The 19,396-nt window shown below is 44.4% G+C and overlaps 1 protein-coding gene across 4 annotated transcripts in view; it reads left to right on the forward strand.

Moving 5' to 3' along the window:
• Positions 1 to 2,528: 2,528 nt before the first annotated feature.
• ADPGK (ADP dependent glucokinase) overlaps positions 2,529 to 19,396 on the forward strand; it is a 42,273-nt gene continuing 25,405 nt past the window's right edge. For 2 of the 4 annotated variants that reach the window (XM_003929656.3, XM_010340256.3), the window contains exons 1-3: positions 2,840 to 3,150; positions 12,504 to 12,729; positions 15,940 to 16,002. In XM_003929656.3, coding sequence (XP_003929705.1) covers positions 2,918 to 3,150; positions 12,504 to 12,729; positions 15,940 to 16,002 — 522 coding nt within the window. In that variant the 5' untranslated portion in view covers positions 2,840 to 2,917. The other 2 variants (XM_074392696.1, XM_039469037.2) reach the window with 2 other exon arrangements.

The following is a 19,396-nucleotide window of genomic DNA, read 5'->3' on the forward strand; positions in this document are numbered from 1 at the left end:
TAACAGGACTCCGCTAATTTTTTGTGTTAATATGGGATCTGCTCTCTGGCCTTTCAGGTCAGAATCTTGGGTGGGACACCTGAGGCCTCCATTTGTCTCTGAATTTTCTGGAACCAAATTGCTTTTCTACATTCATTTCAAGGTCCAAGGAGAGAGAACCAATAGCAAAGGCCATGTCTGGAAGCAATCTGGGTTGGGGAGGGGGTATCTTGAGGCCTGCCCAGCCCAGCCCTGCCCTTTCCTCTTTCTTCAGCCTAGGCAATGGAGCCACAGCTGCCCACTTGGGGCTGTTTTAATTGTCCCCAGAAACCTAACTTCTAGAGAAACAATTGGCTTGCAAAGGATTCCAGACTCTCAGAACAGACAGATGATCAGAATCTGAAATGACTGCTTTTCATTAAGGAGATATTTCAAGAGGAACTGTGGTACCAAACAGTGAATGCCTGCCACTGAGCCCCTGATGAGAAGGAATTAAGGGGCCTGTGACTATGTATGTGACCAGAAGCCACATCAGGCTCCACCAGGCCTGGCAACTGTCCCTGGTGTTCTGTTCTTCACCTCCTGTGGCTCCTGACTCTTCAGTTCTCAGTTGGCATTGAGATCAGCTCTCTCTTTTCTTTGTCTGGCCCCTTCACCCACAATGCAAACCCACACTGAGTGACCAACCAGCAAGAGGCCCAGAGCAGCCCCCATAGCAACCAGAGGGTGCCAAGCTTGCTGCCACAGCCTACAACATGCCAACACCCCATTTGGACTTTTACATGAGAAATAAACTTCCACTTTGTTCAACTGCTATTGTTTTGTCTCTGTGACTAAATCAAAAGTTCTGGCCAACTTAGAAAACAGCAGAAAAACTAGGTGCAAAGTGCTGAAAGTTTAGCAGCCTCAGGTGGGAGCGAGAAAGCCCCAGGCAGGTTTCTGTCCACAACACTTTAATGTGGAGCACTCTCCTCGTCTTGTAGATCCTTCTACTACATGGCCTTTCCACAGTTCAGCTTCCTGTGCTCCCCAAAACTTCACCTTGGAAACACATTTAACTGGTTCTGCCCTCCAGCCTTGCATGACTTTGTGGGTCCACACCAGACACTTGGTTAAAATTCTCAATAGAGGGAAATGGTCACTAGGCAGTCTGCAGACTCACTGTTTTGGAGTCAGGTGCTGGCTCAGTCCCCTCTGGGTTGGAGGGAAACCTGACAGCTGAGGGTTGTAAGAAGGAGCAGTTTTTCCGGGAACTGACTGGCATGTCTCCCCGAGGAGAGAGAAGTGACAGGCAACTCAGGAAGATGGCTTTCATAGCTTCACACAGATCTCACTGGCTCCTTGGCTTCTTTTCCAAGGTAGCCCAAATCTCTTCCTGTGTGAACATGGTTGAAAAATGCATGCTTTGAACGAAGAGACCTTTCAAACAGGCTTTATGTGAGCAACATCGCTGTTTATTTACCTGGGTGCAGGTGAGCTAAGGCTGAAAAGGGCATTAGCAAAGGGCAGTGGGATAGGAGTTGGTTTTATAGGTTTGGGTAGTTTTTTGGGGGGTCGCTGTTGCAGAGTAAGTTCAGTTACAGTGGTGGGGATAGGGGCAAGGAGTATACATGACCACAAGTTCAGTTACAATGGCAGGGTTGGGTGAGAGGTATTTACATTATCATAAGAACAGTTAAGGTGGCAGGGCTGGGTGAGGGGCTTTCTGTGGAAGCTCCCGAGGCAAGAAGGACTTCAGACTTTCAGGCTCCAGGCTTGCATATGGAAACCTGACAAACATCTTTGTAGAAAGGGATGATGGCATGGTCAGGTAGGCCGGGTAGGATGGACTGCTTGGAAGGTAGATGACCAGGATGGGGAGTGCTGATGAGGTGGGGCTGGGGAGAATGAAGACTAATGCCCAAGATCAAAGTTAGGGAAATAAAGTTTCACTGCCAAGTCCAAAGATCAGGGTCACCGTGTAAAACTAGACACAAAGCCAAGGTCAGAAGCCAACAGAACTGGAAAAATGGAAACAGGCCAGGGAACAAGACTAGGCTGGGCATGGTGGTTGCTGAGAATGAGCTGGTACCAAGCCTAGCGTCATTGTCCCTCAACCTAGCCTCATGCACAGACAGGTCGTACCAACGAGGACAGGGCTGCGTTTAAGTGATGTCACCAAGGTGGAACAAAAGAAACCAGCTTTTCTTAACCCAGATCCGTAACTCTCGAGGTGTGCGCAAGATTGTGTACACGTTCCTGGGTTTGTTCAAGGGAACAGCGCCCCCAAATGGGTTATTTTAAGGTTTGAATGTGGCATCTGGTTCTCCAGAAGAGAAGGATCGCCGTCGATCTCGGCCGATCTCTGCAGGCTTTCCTCGGTCTCCACGAAGTCCTTTAGCGGCTGAGGGTCGCGGCCGGAGGTCAAGGCCTGTAAGCCTATCCGTCTCAGAAGCGCTAAACACCGGGCCGGGAGGAAGACGAGTCCAGTAAACGAGGGAGGATGAGCACGGGGCGAAGGGTCGGATTAAAAAAAGGGACTGTGATCCGTGCCAATGGGGACATCGGCTGGTTTGAATATCAACGCGAGGTCTGTCCGCTTCTTCATAATCTGTTTTGTCTTACTGGGAAAGCAAATGGATTCCCATCCCTCTATTTGAGGATACGGTTGGAGTTCCGGGAATGGGGGTGGGGGGGGGGGAAATGCAGCGCCCGGACTGGGACAACTGTGATTGTCTCACCTCCTCCGGGACCGCGACCCCGCAATGCCAAGACTCGGACTGAGGCGGAGGATCCCCACCCGCGGCGTCGCGGCGCCGCCTGTCGCCCCGCCCCTTGAGGGGGCCCGTGGCGCGCCCATGTGACGTAGAGCTTGTGTCGACATCGGCGTGCGCCGAGCCCGGAAGAGGCGCGGGCTAAGAAAGGAGTCGGTTCGCGCAGGTGCGGCGCCTCGGTCCCCATGGCGCTGTGGCGCGGCTCTGCGTACGCGGGCTTCCTGGCGCTGGCCGTGGGCTGCGTCTTCCTGCTGGAGCCGGAGCTGCCAGGCTCGGCGCTGCGCTCTTTCTGGAGCTCGCTGTGTCTGGGACCCGCGTCTGCGCCCTCGGGACCCGTCTCCCCCGAGGGCCGGTTGGCGGCCGCCTGGGACGCGCTTATCGTGCGGCCAGTACGGCGCTGGCGCCGCGTGGCAGTGGGGTGAGTGCCGGAGGGGCCTGGGTCTCTGAACCTCCGAGGTTTGCCTTGGAGATCGGGCGGAGCCCGCGCAGAAACTGGGCTCCCCAGAGGTCCCCGGGAGGCGCTGCTGTCCGCGCTGGCCCCTTGGCGAGAAGCGTCGGACGTCTGAGTTGAACCGGTTCGTCACCGCTGCTCTTTCCACTCGGCTGGCCTCTACGCCTTTCTCTCATCCCGGTAGGACCAGCCCTAATAGCTGCTTGCTAATCCCGGTTTGCCTGACACCTTTCTCCGAGCCTTCTTCCTCATTTCAACTTTTAGCCCCTTCTCCTCTGGCGGCTGCTGTTCTGCAGTCAAAGATTGCACCTTACCCACTCTTCTTCCTCTTACTTCTGAACTTCTTGAAGATGAGTGATCTCTGCCTTTACCCACTTTCTTTCGTAACGCCGTATAGTTTAGAAACCACACCAGAATACTGCAACTCCGCTCTGATTTGCCTTTTTGAGTCTTCATTCTCTCCTCTCTGCAGGCTTCCACGCATTGAACACGCCCTTCTCCGTGAAACACTTTCCTTCCCGACTTCAGTGACATTGCATATTTAAGGTTCTTCCAAATCACAGTGCCTCCTTTCTTTGTACTCTTCCTCGGGGACGTAGTTATTCCCTTTATAGTATTTGTGTTATAAACACTAACTTCAGTCCCTAAGTTCGATTTGCCTTTGTTGCTGTAACCTCGGACTTAATGTATAACCACCACACAAAAGCAGGCCCTCTGCCATGTAGCCTACTACTTTCTCTGGATTGTTGGGGCCAGGAGGGGTAAAGTAAAGCAAACTTGTCCAGAAGATTTAATGACATAATTCATGTAATCTATCTAGCACGGTGCCTGCTTTAAAAAGCATTCAATGTTAGCTATAATTTCTTTAAATTTTTTATCTTTGGACGCAGGGTCAGTCTGTGCCTGTCTGTCTGTCTCTGTGTCTGTCTGTCTCTCTCTCTCTCCCTCTCTCTCTGTCTCTCTCTCTCTCTTTCTCTTTCTCTCTCTCTCACCTAGGCTAGAGTCCCTTGGCGCAATCACTTCTGCCTCAGCCTCTGAAGTAGCTAGGACAACAGGCAAGCACCACCATGCCCAGCCAATTTTTTTTAGTAGAGTCCAGTCCTTACTGCCCAGGCTGGTCTCGAACTCTTGAGCTCAGCTCAAGTGAACCTCCCACCTGGGACTCCCAAAGTGCTGAGATTAAATTGTCCTTCCTGCTTTATGCGCATTCATTCAGCAGATATCCACCAACTACATGGTGAGTGTTAGATCCGTGCTAGGTTCTCAAGGTACTGAGATGGGTGAAGCAAGGTTCCTGCCTCACTTGTTGGAAACACATATTATCGCATCAGTCTGCTTGGGCTGCTAGAACAGAATACCATAAATTAGGTGGATTAAACAACAGAAATTTATTTTCTCATGGATCTGGAGGCTGATAATTTAAGATCAAGGTGCTAGCAGGGTTGGTTTCTGATGTGGCCTCTCTTCCTAGCTTGCAGGCAGCTGGCTTTTCACTGTTAGTCTGCGCATGCACACTCCTGGTGTCTCTTATTCCTATTATGTGGACACTAGGTCCTTATGGAATAGGGCTCACTCATATGACCTCATTTAACCTTTATTACTTCCTTAAAGGCCCCATGTCCAAATATAGTCACATTGGGAATTAGGGTTTCAACATATGAATGGGGGCAGGCCAGGGGAACGACCCACGAGGACCAGGCACAAGCCTTAATTGCCTTTTACAACATAGGCACTCTTCTACCAGAGTCACGGGTCCACCTGGTTTTAAGGGAGGGGACATAGAACAAACCTTGATGGGAGGAGCATCACTGTCACATTGTGAAAAGAACATGTGGAATGGGACGTCTTATTGCGACCATCTTGGAAAATATATTCTATAGTGACTTTCGTGGAACAGACCCTAAAGAAAAAAAACGAAATTTCTCCAAGCAAAAGTGGGAACAGGTCCACTTAGGCAGGAGAATCAAATATGAGAAAGTACATGGTTTGGGAACAAGTCAGACCTGTTTTGGAGCAAGAATCATGGTAGAGGGTTGTAAAGAGATGATGCTAAGAATGAAGGGTTGGACCAGGTTGTGAAGGGCCCATGTCAGGGTATGTGATAGGGAAGCCATAAAGGTTTATAAGCAGTTAACTGATGGCAAGTTCTTTGTTGAGAATTGGTGGCAATGTGAAGGGTAGATTTTGAGCAGTGGTTCTAACCTGTTTCACTGCTTTTCATCATCTATTACCAAAAGAGGATCTGTAGCCCAAAGATGGGAATATAGGAGGGATGGGTGGGAGCAGGTGCAGTACTTGTATCAGAATCTCATTTCGAGGTTGTAGTTTGACTTCCCTAGAGACACACCCAAAATGCAATTTAATGTGATTCATATGAAGAAATAACTTGAGACCCTGACACTGGTTTAAGAGGCCATTGTAGGGTTTGTGTAAAGGGAGAAAGGACCCTGAACCAGACTTGGTAATGATGTAGAAGAGGTGAGATTTGAAAATAACCTGAATAATAGGTTGGATGTGGTGGAGTAAAGAAAGGCAGTCAGAAACGACAGGTTTTTGGTATTAGATATCTTGTTTAGTTTTTGTTTTTTGAGACAGCATCTCACTCGGTCACCCAGGGTGGAATGTGCGTTGGCATGATCAAGCTCACTACAGCTTTGACCTGTCATGCTCAGTGTCCCGAGTAGCTTCAACTACAGCATGTACCACCACAGCCAACTAATTTTTATATTTTTGGTAGGGACAGAATTTGCCAAGTTGCTCCGGCTGGTTTCGAACTACTGAACTCAGGCATTAGCCTCTGAAAGTGCTGGAATTACAGGTGTGAGCCACCTCATCCAGCCCAGTATTAAATATCTTATAGCAACTAATATGGTTGGGCTTTGTGTCCCCACCTAAATCTCATCTTGAATTGTAATCCCAATAATCTAATCAAGGGAGAGACCATGTGGGGGTAATTGAATCATGGGGGCGGTCCCCACGTGCTGTTCTCCTGATAGTGAGTGAATTCTCACGAGATCTGTTGGTTTTAATAAGGGGCTCTTCCCTGCTGTTCGCTTGGCGTCTCCTTCCTGACACCTACCTTGCTTCTCCTTCACCTTCCATCATGACTGTAAGTTTCCTGAGGCCTCTCCAGCCATGCTGAACTGTGAGTCAGTTAAACTTCCTTCCTTTTTAAATTACCCAGTCTTGGGCAATTCTTTATAGCATTATGAAAACGGACTAACACAACTTTATGAGGGAGGCAGATAAAAGATATTGTCACCGAGTCTTCACACATGGATTTGCCCAAGATTTTGTAGCTTCAAATGCCAGAGGGCCAGTTGAAGCCTGGTTCTATGTTCTTTCCCATTTCTGGTTCTATGTTCACGCCATGTTGTTGCCATTAAGAAGAAGAGTCAAGTTTGTGGAAGAAGACAGATTGGATTTCAGAGGAAGAGAGATGTACATACATTGTTGTGGGGTTTCTAATGAGGCTGCTTTGTCAGCTACTGAAAATGAGAAGCTGGTTTTTAGGACTATATTGAGAAACAGGGTTGCAAAGTTTGGAGACACTGACACTTAGCTTGAAGCCAGAGACAGGATAGGATCACCCAGCAAGAGAAGAGGAGAAGGTAAAAATGGTAAGGGTGGAATTCTGGGAGGCACCAGTATTTAAGGGGCTGGCGGAAAGGGGTCATAAAAGTAAAGGATAGGAGGAATTTTAAGGAGCTTCTAGGAAACTTCTTCTAAATCAGACGCTGGTGCCTGTTGTTCATTGATTTTTAAAACGATGAAAGCTGCCAGGCATGGTGGCTCGTGCTTGTAATCCCAGGACTTTGGGAGGCTGAGGCAGGCGGATCACCTGAGGCTGGCAGTTTGACACCAGCCTGACCAATGTGGAGAAACCCTGTCTCTACTAAAAATAGAAAATTAGCTGGGCACGGTAGCATATTTCTGTAATCCCAGCTACCCGGGAGGCTGAGGCAGGAGAATCACTTGAACCTGCGGGGCAGAGTTTGCGGTGAGCTGAGATTGTGCCATTGCACCCCAGCCTGGGCAACAAGAGCGAAACTCCTCAAAAAAAAATAAAAAGGTAAAACCCTCATGTTAATATATTCCTTGCCCCTAGAACTGGCCTCACCCTGACCCTTGAAACATATCTTGATCTTCTCCCCTGTATGAATTCTCCATTCTAGCTAAATCATTCTTACGGTGTCCAAACACAAGGTAGTCCCTTTGTGTACAACTTTGTGCATACTTCCTATGTGGGCTTCAATATCGGATAAATCTGGGTTTGAATTTCAGCTCCGCCTGTCTGTGGCCTTTGGAATGTGAGTTAATCTACAGCCTCTCTTTTGTCAGCTGAAAGCAGTGATGACTAATGAGCGATCTTACAGCGTTTTGCAAATAGGTGTAATGTATCTGAAAATGTCTGCCTAGCATGGGGTGCTTCTTAAAGATCAGCCGCCTTTCTCTGCCTAGATGCAGGAGCTAAGGTTCAGCCCAGGGACAGTTGCCCAGCCTCCCCATCACCCTTGACAGTTCTGTTTTAACGATTACAATTAGCTCTTAAAACAGCTGATGCACATAATGTAAAGCTAGAGAAAACCTTAGAAAACATTTACAGGTGATTAAAAAGGGAGGAGATAGGAAACATCGTCCTTGCCTTAGAGACAGTTACAGTCTAGAAGGGAGAACTATGCCCTCTCTGGCAGTCCCCCGCCCCAACTCTTTTTGGCATTCAGCATCTATTATCTTGACCTGTCTTCCAATTGTTTCATCTATGTTTTCTCCAAAATGACACTGTCCTCTCTTACACACTTTTTACTGAAGTGTGAGATTATTTGGGTGGGGGGGGGGGTGGAATGGATTGAAGGGCGTCTTGCTGTATTGCCCAGGCTAATCTCAAACTCCTGACCTCAAGCAATCTCTACTGCCTCAGCCTCCCAAAGTATTGGGATTACAGGCCTGAGCCACAGTACTTGGTCTGGTTCATGTATTCAGACTGAACATTTGAATCATTAATCATTCATTAAAGATTTACTGCATAAATAAAAGGAATTGATTTTTTAAAAGCAAATAAAAAATAAACTGTTTATTTGGTCTTTCCTCCTTTGTGTAGGATTAAAGCCCAAATAGGTAAAAATCCATGGACTCTAAGCATGACAGACCTCTATAGTAATGTAACTTTCTCCTTGTAAAATACGCACAATCTTTCTTTGTGTACCATTTCAGTATCTAATAACCATCATTTTAGTGAAAATTTCCCCATTTATTAAGCTCAAATTTCAAGTGGTACTTCTAAGCCCGTTTCCTTAGGTAGAGAGAGATTATAGCTAGTAACCAGACTCTTGTACAAGTTCACACACACACACACACACACACACCCACCCCTACCTTTGTAAATACTGGAAATTATGAAGTATGAGATTCTGTTTGCATGTCAGATGAGCATAATTTTGTCCTCTGATTTTTTTTTTAACAGTCCAGAGGGTTTTTTTTTTTTTTAAACACCTATTATGCTATGAATTCATAGGGAAGAGGTTCCAGCAGCTCAGGCTCCTTCCCACTGGTTCTCACAAAGTATGCTGCTCTGGGTGGAGCAGGCTGGCCCTTCAGCTGAACCCAGGTACCTTTCTCTTTGGCTTTCTTCTTTTTCTGATCATTTTCCTTCACACATTTCAGGAAGCTGTCTTGGCTCTTAGAGTGCTTAATGTGCTCAGTATACACATTAATTCTCTTGGCAAGAATCTTGCCCTTGTTTGTTTACAACAATGCCAGCAGCATGCTGGGTAACATTGTAGACTCCTCCAGTTTTGCCACGGTAACCCTTGTGGGGTATTCCTTTTTAAACAGTACCCATTCCCTTGATTCTTCAATATCACATTTCTTACAGATTCACATATACATGGCCAAAGGACAGCTCCATGTTCTCTAAAAGGTCTAGAGAACATATATCGGGGGCCTCTCCTCTTTTCCTTTGTGTTTGTCATTTTGGCAAATTACTGGAAGATGGTGGTTCTGGCCAAAAAGTCTTCTGATTCTATATGTGTCCCTTTATTTACCCTTGATAATACAGCACCTTGGGTAATACGCTTTTTACATTTTGGGATGCTATTGAGTTGAGGTAAGTGCAGAGAAAGGTTCTTGCTCTGGTAAAATATTATGGCATGGAAAGTACATGTAAAATACTTGTTTGACATCTGACACGTAGTAGATGTTCAGTGTTTTTTGAGAAAGGGTCTTTCTCTCCCACCCAGGCTGAAGAGCAGTGGTGCCATCTTGGCTCACTGCAACCTCTGCCTCCCAAACTTAAGCCATCCTCCTGCCTCAGCTTCCTAAGTAGCTGGGGCTACAGTTATGCACCACCACACCTGGCTAATTTTTGTATTTTTTGTAGAGATGGGATCTTCTATGTTGCTCAGGCTAGTCTGGAACTCCTAGGCTCAAGGGATTCAACCTCTTTGGCCTCTCAAAGTGCTGGAGTTACGAGTGTCAGCCAACATGCTCTGCCCTTTTTTTTTTATTATTATTATTATTATAAGAAGTCATCAAGTAAACCATGAACCAGTCTGAAAAACTGGTTATTTTCCCTTAGTATTCCTGATGTGATTAGGTGAAGGATGGAAAATGTTTCGTGATAGTGATGTCTTTTAACTCAAAATTAGTTTGGAGTTATGGAACTAATTGGGTGTTGCTTTGTGTTATAAAATATGCTGAACTTTGTTCCTTTTCTTTTTGTTCTTTTATAACTTTTGGAAACAGCTTTCCCCATTCTCATCTTTAAGGAGAGTGTTTAAAATCTCAGCAGGACTAGATGTGGAGGGTGAGGTGTTTATAGTTTTTGAAGTAGTTATTTTCAAAGACAGGTTTCCCTCTGTCTTTGAACTTCTCTTTTTTTTTTTTTTTTTCCTGAGATGGAGTTTCGCTCTTGTTACCCAGGCTGGAGTGCAATGGCACGATCTCGGCTCACCGCAACGTCCGCCTCCTGGGTTCAGGCAATTCTCCTGCCTCAGCCTCCTGAGTAGCTGGGATTACAGGCACGCGCCACCATGCCCAGCTAATGTTTTGTATTTTTAGTAGAGACGGGGTTTCACCGTGTTGACCAGGATGGTCTCGATCTCTTGACCTCGTGATCCACCCGCCTCAGCCTCCCAAAGTGCTGGGATTACAGGCTTGAGCCACTGCGCCTGGCCTGAACTTTTACTCTTGAGTCTCGGGACCCAAATCCATTTGGATACAATTTTTTTTAGACTGGGCTGTCTGGAGGAATGGTATCCCTCCTTGTCTAAGTCCTCACTGTCTGAAACTTAGGAACCTACTGGGATTGAGAGCTAGAGATACTTCCATTCCTGATTTTGCCTACCAATCTAATGTTACATTCATTAGAAATAAAGGGCACCCTATCTGAGGTGGAATTGAGACCAGTTTGCAAGGTGTGTTTGGTTTCTTAACCTGTAAGGCTGTGAAACGAAAGATATTTTAAACATATCTTTAAGCACCTGCCACGTGCATGTCCAGTATGGCCTCTCCTGTGTATGTCAGAGAAGTTCTGGCTTATATTTTCAGTGTTTCTTTACTGTAAGTCATCCCTCTTTTAAAGAGAAGGGCCAAACAATTAGAGTAGCTACATGTTTTATGCACTGAAAGGCCTAGTAACTCTTAGGTTATGCTTCACCAGTTGATCAGAGTCATTATGTATGTCCTGAACAAGAAACTGAGCATTTAAATGCTGTTTGATAGGCAAAACTCCTTTCAAAACATGAATCCCTAGGGGAAAAATTAATAAAAAGGACCCTTATAATGAGGATGCAGTCCGTTTGTTCCTCTTGTTCATCCCAGTCTCATTCCTCTTCATTTTTGAAGGAAACTAGACAGGAAATGTAACTATGTATTTTACACCAAAATCCATCCATTGGGACATTTTTATTAATGAGTTTACCTTCTGGTTTCAGAGTTGCTCAGAATTAAATCTGAAGCCCAGTCACCCGTGTCACTAGGGGCCATCTCAGTTGGCCGGCTGGGAGCTGCCTGTATAGTAATCCAGCCTCACTGGCCAGAATGACATCCCGGTAAGCAGAGGCAGGAATAAAGATGACCGTGACAGGGGCAGGGGCAGGAAGACTTCATCTAGCTACCCTAATTATTTGAACCTTCTCTTTTAAAAAGGGATGACTTTTAGCAAAGAACCCCTGAAAATATAAACCAGACCTTCTCCATGCACACATAGGAGAGGCCATGCCAGACAACCTTAGGACAAGTTGAGCACCCAAAATCCAAAATGCTCTGAAATCCAGAACTCTGGAGGCACTTACATAATGCCACTATCATATATTAAGTACTTCTATGTGAAAATTCCACTCACACAGAAGTACTTAATACAAACTTTACTTCCTGCACAAAATGATTTAAAACAAAGTTACCTTCAGGCTATATGTATAAGGTGTATATGAAATGTAAATGAATTTTGTGTTTTTGGACTTGGGTTCCATTCCCAAGATATCTCATTTTGTATATGTAAATATTCCAAAATCCAAAATCAGAAATACTTCTGATCTCAGGCACTTCAGATAAGGGATTCAACCTGTACTTTATAATTTCCATCAAGTGGCAAGCTTGATGGCAAGGAGTGGCAGCTCTTTAATGTTGCTGGGTCAGTCCAACCAAGGGGTGAGTTGTTACAATGCTGCGAGTGTGCCAAAGTCTGTAAGTCACTAAACTCGAAGAGACAGGGTTTCAGCTGAGACAACTCCGGCGTTTAGGAACTCATTCTGTGTTACCACCATCCTCATTTGTCTTTGGAGGGAAAATGTGTGATACCTGGCCTTTGACTGAAACATGTATTTTGATTGCTCTGTACCAATCACTGTTCCTAAGTATATGTTCACTTATTTAATTTTTAACCATAGCTCTTTGAGTTAAATGCTCATATTATTGCCATTTTGTGTATGGGGAAACGAGGCACAGCAAAATTAGTGATTTGCCCAAGTCACACAGCCGTCATGAATGCAGTTTGGCTCTGCCAGCGTTTTCTCAGAAATGCCACATTTTTTTTTTTTTACAGTAGCTTTGTTCTGAAATGGTAAGCACCTACTTTCTCACTTTGTAACTAGTGTGAAAGTTTGCCAAACTACTGAAGTGTCCTGTGTTCTGATCCTAATACATACATCCAGTTAAAGTAATTTTCTTCCTGCCATGTGCTATTTCCAATTCAGGTTTCAGATCTACTTCTGCTGTTTTTCTGTTGAATATGGTTCTGAGAAACATTTTTTTGTTAAATGCAAAAGAGCTACTCAGTGTGTCTGCTGTTTCCTTTCACACAGTGTTTTTCCTCTTTGCAGAGTCAATGCATGTGTTGATGTGGTGCTCTCGGGGGTGAAGCTCTTGCAGGCACTTGGCCTTAGTCCTGGGAATGGGAAAGATCACAGCGTTCTACATTCAAGGAATGATCTGGAAGAAGCCTTCATTCACTTCATGGGGAAGGGAGCAGCTGCTGAGCGCTTCTTCAGTGATAAGGAAACTTTTCATGACATTGCCCAGGTTGCATCAGAATTCCCAGGAGCCCAGGTCTGTTTGGTTAAGCAATAGTAAATTAAAGGTGGGAAAAGATACCTTTTGCCTATGGTTCCTAGAAGCAAGCAAGCAACTTTTCATTCCGGTTTGAAGAGGAGAGGAGCAAAATCACTCCTGATTGAAACTGCTGGTCTAGTTGGTGGTTGTCAGATTCGAGCATGCATCGGAATCATTTGGAGAGGCTGTCGAAACACAGATTTCTGGGCCTACTCCCAGAGTTCTGATTGAGTAGATGTGGGATGGGACCCAAGAATTTACCTTTCCAGTGAGTTTTCTGGTTGATCTTCTAGGTCTGAGAACCTCATTTTGAGAACTACTGGTCTGCAGGGTAGAATCTGTTAGTTAGAGAGAACCTTAGTCGTTTCCAAGCTCACCTGGTGATTATATACAAAGCCCTGCATGGTCCAGGCACTTCCTGGAGGCTCACATGGAATAAGAGGCAGTGCTGGGGCTAGAGACCCAACCATGGCTCTTCCTACCTCACCCCGCTATGCCTGCTCCTGCATGTACCCCCATGCCCCTTGAGGCTGAGTTTTGGTTGTTTATCTCCCATGCCTTGCACCCCACCTCATTTTTCCTCCTCATTTAAACCTGCCTTTGGCTGGGCGCCCCATCTGGGTTGGTAGTTCTAGCCAGGGAAGCTCTTAAAATGCCGTTTTTAATTGGCACCTTTCATGGGCAAACCTTTGTGACTGCTTTTATTTTGATGACTGAAGATTTTAGGCTGGGCACAGTGACTTAGGCCTGTAATCCCAGCACTTTGGGAGGCTGAGGCAAGTGGATTGCTTGAGCCCAGGAATTTGAGACCAGCCTGGGCAACATGGTGAAACCCTATCTCTACAAAAAAATAGAAACAATGAGCTGGGCATGGTGACATGTGCCTGGGGGAAGCTCACTTGAGGCTGGGAGGTCAAGGCTACAGTGAACCATGATCATGCCACTGCACTCCAGTCTGGGCCACAGTGTGACCCTGTCTCAAAAAAATTTAAAAAATAAAAAGTTTTTTGTCCTTGAAGGTACCTATTTGAACATTAGAAATGGACATGGGCATTAGCTGAGTTTCTAAAGGAGATAGCAAGTTAAGATTTTAGTTACCATTTTGACAGCTGAGCTTAGTAGTGAGATTCTTGTCTCTTACGAGAGAATCTCCATAGTTCTATATGAAGACGAGCCCACTGCTCAAAAGTCTTTATAATTATAGAATTTAAACCACTAGTTTAATTTCTCTCTTGATTCTGCCTTTGTTTCTTGATGAAAAAAAACTTTTACAGCAACTTTAGCTTTGTGATGGTCCAAGTTATTTCTTAACATTGTAAAACCCCATTTCACTAAGGGTGTGCCTTTTTTCACTTCCTTATAGTTTAAGGCAGGTTGACTGATAAACAGCAGTTAATAACCATTATGTGAAAATTCTGAAATCCGCTTTGTAGATATCTTACTATTTTCCCAAGATTTTTTTTTTTTTTTTTTTTTAGTAAATTCTAGCTATCATGGTTAAATAAAACATTAAGGCTGACATGTTAAAAGGCCAAATTTCAGCCTGCATATCACAAAAAGTTTTAAATTTGTCTCCTAAAAGCTGTTACTGTCCCACCTGAATTCAGAGGTTAGTCAGCACAAAATTGGGATGAGAGTGATGTCTACCATCTAAAATTATTTACTATAAGCTTGTCCAAACTGCAACTCGGGACAGCTTTGAATGTGGCCCAACACAAATTCGTAAACTTTCTTAAAACATTACGAGATGTATACCCCTCCCTCCTTTTTTTTTAAATAGCCCATCAGCTATCATTATTGTTAGTGTATTTTATGTGTGATCCAAGATAGTTCTTCCAGCGTGGCCCAGGGCAGCCAAAAGGTTGGACACCCCTGGTTTAGTCTATGCCTCTGCATGGGCTGAGGACTAGGAAGGTGGGATAGTAGCATTCAACCCAGTCAACACTATTGATGAGGTTTTTCAGCTTTCGTAATAGAAAGTAACCTTATCTCCTATGTGTCAGATTTCTGGCACATGGATTCATCCTTAGTCAGCAGCGTGGAACACCAGCCCTGAATCTGTTCTCCAGGTCCTCAGCTGAGAGATGTGGTGTTTAAGGGAAAATGCTGTCCTATATTAGGGCCCATTATCTTTAGAATTTACTCCCAGGAAAACCTTTATATTTCCCAACACATCAGTGTGTTTCTTCATTTCTCAAAATTTAGCAACAAACATCTACTGAACACTTAAGAATTGACAGTCCCTGCCCCGAAAGAGCTAGTCTTGTGACCAGACGATAGTAGCCCAAGGGGACAAGAGCCGTGTTAGAGGTTTGTTCAAGTTATAAGGGGTAGGAAGAGATCTGTAATCTTACCTGGTGAGGACAGTGTGAAGACTGAGATGTCACTGGGAAAAGGGTAACAGGAAGGCATTACATAATAGGTGACTAATAACTAATAACTGCAGCTGATTGTTGGAAAGTGATCAGGGATTTGCCTAGTATATGAGAAGGGGAGGATGTCCTTAAAGGTCCCACGTCTTTTTTTAAAAGACAGGGTTTCACCATGTTGGTCAGGCTGGTCTTGAACTCCCGACCTCAGGTGATCCGCCTGCCTTGGCCTCCAAAGTGCTTGGATTACAGACAGGCATGAGCCACCATGCCCGGCGGGAGAGTGTCCTAATGGAAGGAAACAGCACGTGCCAAAGGCAGAGAGACAGAGGAGGGCTGACTCGGAGAGCCATAAGCAGCAGGATGTGGAAGGGGGAAGGGCAGGAGATGAAGGTGGTAAAGAACGCATGGATTAGATAAAGCCCATATGTGCCTCACTCAAGGGTTAGATTTTAGTTTATTATAACATCTAGTGAATGATTCTCCACAGGGTAGTGACATTTTTCTTCATTTTAGAAGACTACAATGTAGAAGAAAAGCCAAGCCCTGTCCACACTTTTTATGTTTCCTATGTCTGTTCTGGCTGCTTGTAAGCTCAGAGCTGAATCTGATCTATAGTTAAAGCAATCAGACTAATTTTCATGGTTGTCATATTTATTTTCTTCACCTTATAACTCACTTTCTGTGTTCCATTAACTTAATCTGTATCCTTTGATGTAAAATCATCTCAAAATGTTTTTAGAAAAATGGTCTGTAAATTTTTTAAATAAATAATGATTAAACTTGGGTGATGTGGTTGTATTAAAATACTGTCTAAAAGCCTTGAACTCTCTTACAGCACTATGTAGGAGGAAATGCAGCTTTAATTGGACAGAAATTTGCAGCCAACTCAGATTTAAAGGTAGGTCAAAATTTCAGATTGAAAACCTGTGCCTCTCACTAGTGTTTGAATAATTTTAGGAGAAAGAATGGGTTTCTGTTCTTGATTCAGCTTGCTATGTACCTGCTATGTACCAGACCCTGGGTCTTCTGTTAGGAAGCAGTAATAGTAGGAAGTCAGTAGTAACTGATACTTCCTGAGTGTTTGCTGTGTGCCTGACATTGTCTTTAGTGCTTTACATGGATTATCATCTAATCCTTGCAACAACCCTGTCATGCTAGTTGGTACTGCTGCTGTTCTTCCTTTCTACGTGAGGAAACTTGATTAAGAGAGAGGTTCACAACTGATAAGTAATGGAACGAGGAATTTAACCCGGGCAGTCTGACCCAGTAACCCATGTTCTTAGATACCATATCACGTAATAGGAGCATGTGGGCCTTGAGACTGAGGATTATACAAGCGATGAGAGAAAACATAGTTGGCCATGTGGGAGAGCCTGGATCCAGAGTGCCAAAAAAAGCCACTAGATGACAGTCAGTCGGGGAGTGTCTTCAAGACTTAAATTGTTTGGCGTAAGTAGAATTAAAAGTTGTTGCCATGTTCACAATAACACCTGAATAAAAAGTTTTTCTTGCTGTGAGTACAATAGGCCTGAGTGGGGAGGCTAGCAAGAAAGTTATCACTGTTATGCTGTAAAATGATTGAGGTTTGGATTAGAGCAGCCAGAAAGGAGACACGTGTATCTCTAAAACCTACTGCGGTGCCTTGACTAGACCATACGTGGGGAACGAAGAGATTTAACGAAGATGATTCCTGAGTAAATAACCTTGCTCAGTGCAGAAATGGTTGTGACTGCCAACAGTAGGGAACGGACTATGAACAGACTTCTGGTTTTGGGGGGCCAGCATAAAAATAGAAATGTAGGTCCAAGTGGTGGACCCAAAACCCAGAGATGAACTCAGTAATATGGATAGGTCATCAGCAATTTCAGGGAAAAATTCGTATGGAGCCATGCTGTTTACCTGGTGGTAGATGTGCTTTCCCTTTTAAGAGGATATTAAAATGTGAACATTCATATTTTAATAGGAATTAAGTTCTCATGAAATATTAGAGTAGAAAATAGACTTTTAAGAAAGAATAAGAAAATACAGACTTGGCCGGGCGCGGTGGCTCAAGCCTGTAATCCCAGCACTTTGGGAGGCCGAGGCGGGTGGATCATGAGGTCAAGAGATCGAGACCGTCCTGGTCAACATGGTGAAACCCCGTCTCTACTAAAAATATAAAAAAATTAGCTGGGCATGGTGGCACGTGCCTGTAATCCCAGCTACTCAGGAGGCTGAGGCAGGAGAATTGCCTGAACCCAGGAGGCGGAGGTTGCGGTGAGCCGAGATGGCGCCATTGCACTCCAGCCTGGGTAACGAGTGAAACTCTGTCTCAAAAAAAAAAAAAAAAAGAAAATACAGACTTGCAGTCATTATGTTTATAAATAGTAATTAACTCCCAAATAGAGAAAATTATAAATTCCGGGGCTGACCTTGGGAAATATTACCAGCTAATGGGTAGAATAAAAGGAGATTGATCATGAGCCCTTTAGAGAGAGACCAGGCCATTCCCATCAGAATCCCAGGAGTTTTCATGGGTTTCTAAGAGGCTACCCTCCTGACCCTCAGAAATAATTCTGGCCTCTGGGAAGACGATACCCTGGAAGTCATGGCCAAGTACAAGATTGACCTTTCAGTATTGACCTCCCCTAGGGACCAGCATTTGCTCTTGGTCTCTGGAGAAGCTGGTCCTGGTACCAGTCTGATTGGAAGGCATTTTAATAAAACAAGTCCAGCCTTGGTAGGAGATTGAGGGAAGAAAAGTATTCTGTTACTCAGTCATCACAACAATCTTATGATTTCAAAGATAAAGAGGTCTAGAGAGGCAAAGTAAGGTGCCCAGGGTCACCTGGCTAATACGTGATGGAGCCAGGATTCAAGTGTCAGGCTCTGCTTTTGCTTCACCACTCGGTATGCACTCTCAGAGAGACTCGTTTTAACTTGCTGAAATGCTTCTCAGTGTGGCCTGAGAGATCATCTGAGAACTACAGAGATTAAGAACTAGGTATTTTCCAGAGGTGGTAATCTTAGCTAGCACTTCCTTCTACAGGTTTTTTTGTTTTTGTTTTTGTTTTTTGGCCAAATATTAGGCACTGTTTTAAGTTAGGTGCTTTATATATGTATGAACTTACTTAACTCTTCACAGGGCCCTATAAGGGAAGTCCTTTTATTATCCCCATTTTGCAGATACGAAAAATGAGGCATGGAGAAGTTAAAACTGGTGAAAATCAGTAATGGGTAGAGCTGGGAATTGAACTCAAGTAGTCAAGCTCCAGAGTCCATTCTCCTAATAGCCATGCTATATTGTATCTCAGAAATAGATGCTGGTGAATATAGTAAAGGCAGTTTTAATGGAATGATACAATAAAAGCCAAATTTCAGGAGAGGAACCATGCCTTTAAAAAATATACTTGTGGAATTTAGCCAAGAATTAGGAACAGCTATTCTATTTTGTCAAATGCTGCTTTTGTTAAATTCTGCATTTACTGAGGTTATTGTGTGGTTTTCATTTTTTAGTTTGATGTATGGTAATTATATTAACTTTCACATATTAAACCAACCTTGCCTTTCCTGGATAAAGCTTACTTTGTTCTGATATATTCATTATTGTTTTATATTTAATATACTAAAATTTTGTTTAAAATTTTTACATCAATGTCCGAGAAGAATATTGGTCTATATTTTTCTTTTAATGTCTGTGGTTTTGCTCTCAGGGCAATGCTGGCCTTGTAGAATGAGTTGGAAAGTGTTTCCTCTTCTTCAATTTTTATTTTTTATTTTTTATTTTTTTGAGACAGGTTCTGGCTTTGTCACCCAGGCTGGAGTGCAGTGGCATGATCTCGGCTCACTGCAACCTCTGCCTCCTGGGGTCAAGCCATCTTCCCACCTTAGCCAAGGTCCTGAGTATCTAGGACTACAGACACATGTCACCACAGCCAGCTAATTATTTTGTATTTTTGGCAGAGTTGGGGTTTCACCATGTTGGCCAAGCTGGTCTCAATTCTTCAGCTCCAGCAATCCGTCTGCCTCAGCCTCCCCAAAGTGCTGGGATTACAGGTGTGAGCCACCACAGTGGGCTTCTCCTCAATTTTTTTTTTTTTTTTTTTTTTTTGAGACAGACTTGCTCTGCCCAGGCTGGAGTGCAGTGGCGTGATCTCAGTTCACTGCAGTGTCTATCTCTCAGGTTTAAGTGATTCTCGTGCCTCAGCCTTCCAAGTAGCTGGGACTATAGGCATTCGCCACTATGCCCAGCTAATGTTTGTATTTTTTTAGTAGAGAAGGGGTTTCACTGTGTTGGCCAGGCTGATCTTGAA

Source organism: Saimiri boliviensis, chromosome 2 (genome assembly GCF_048565385.1).
Source record: "Saimiri boliviensis isolate mSaiBol1 chromosome 2, mSaiBol1.pri, whole genome shotgun sequence".
Classification (NCBI taxonomy): domain Eukaryota; kingdom Metazoa; phylum Chordata; class Mammalia; order Primates; family Cebidae; genus Saimiri; species Saimiri boliviensis.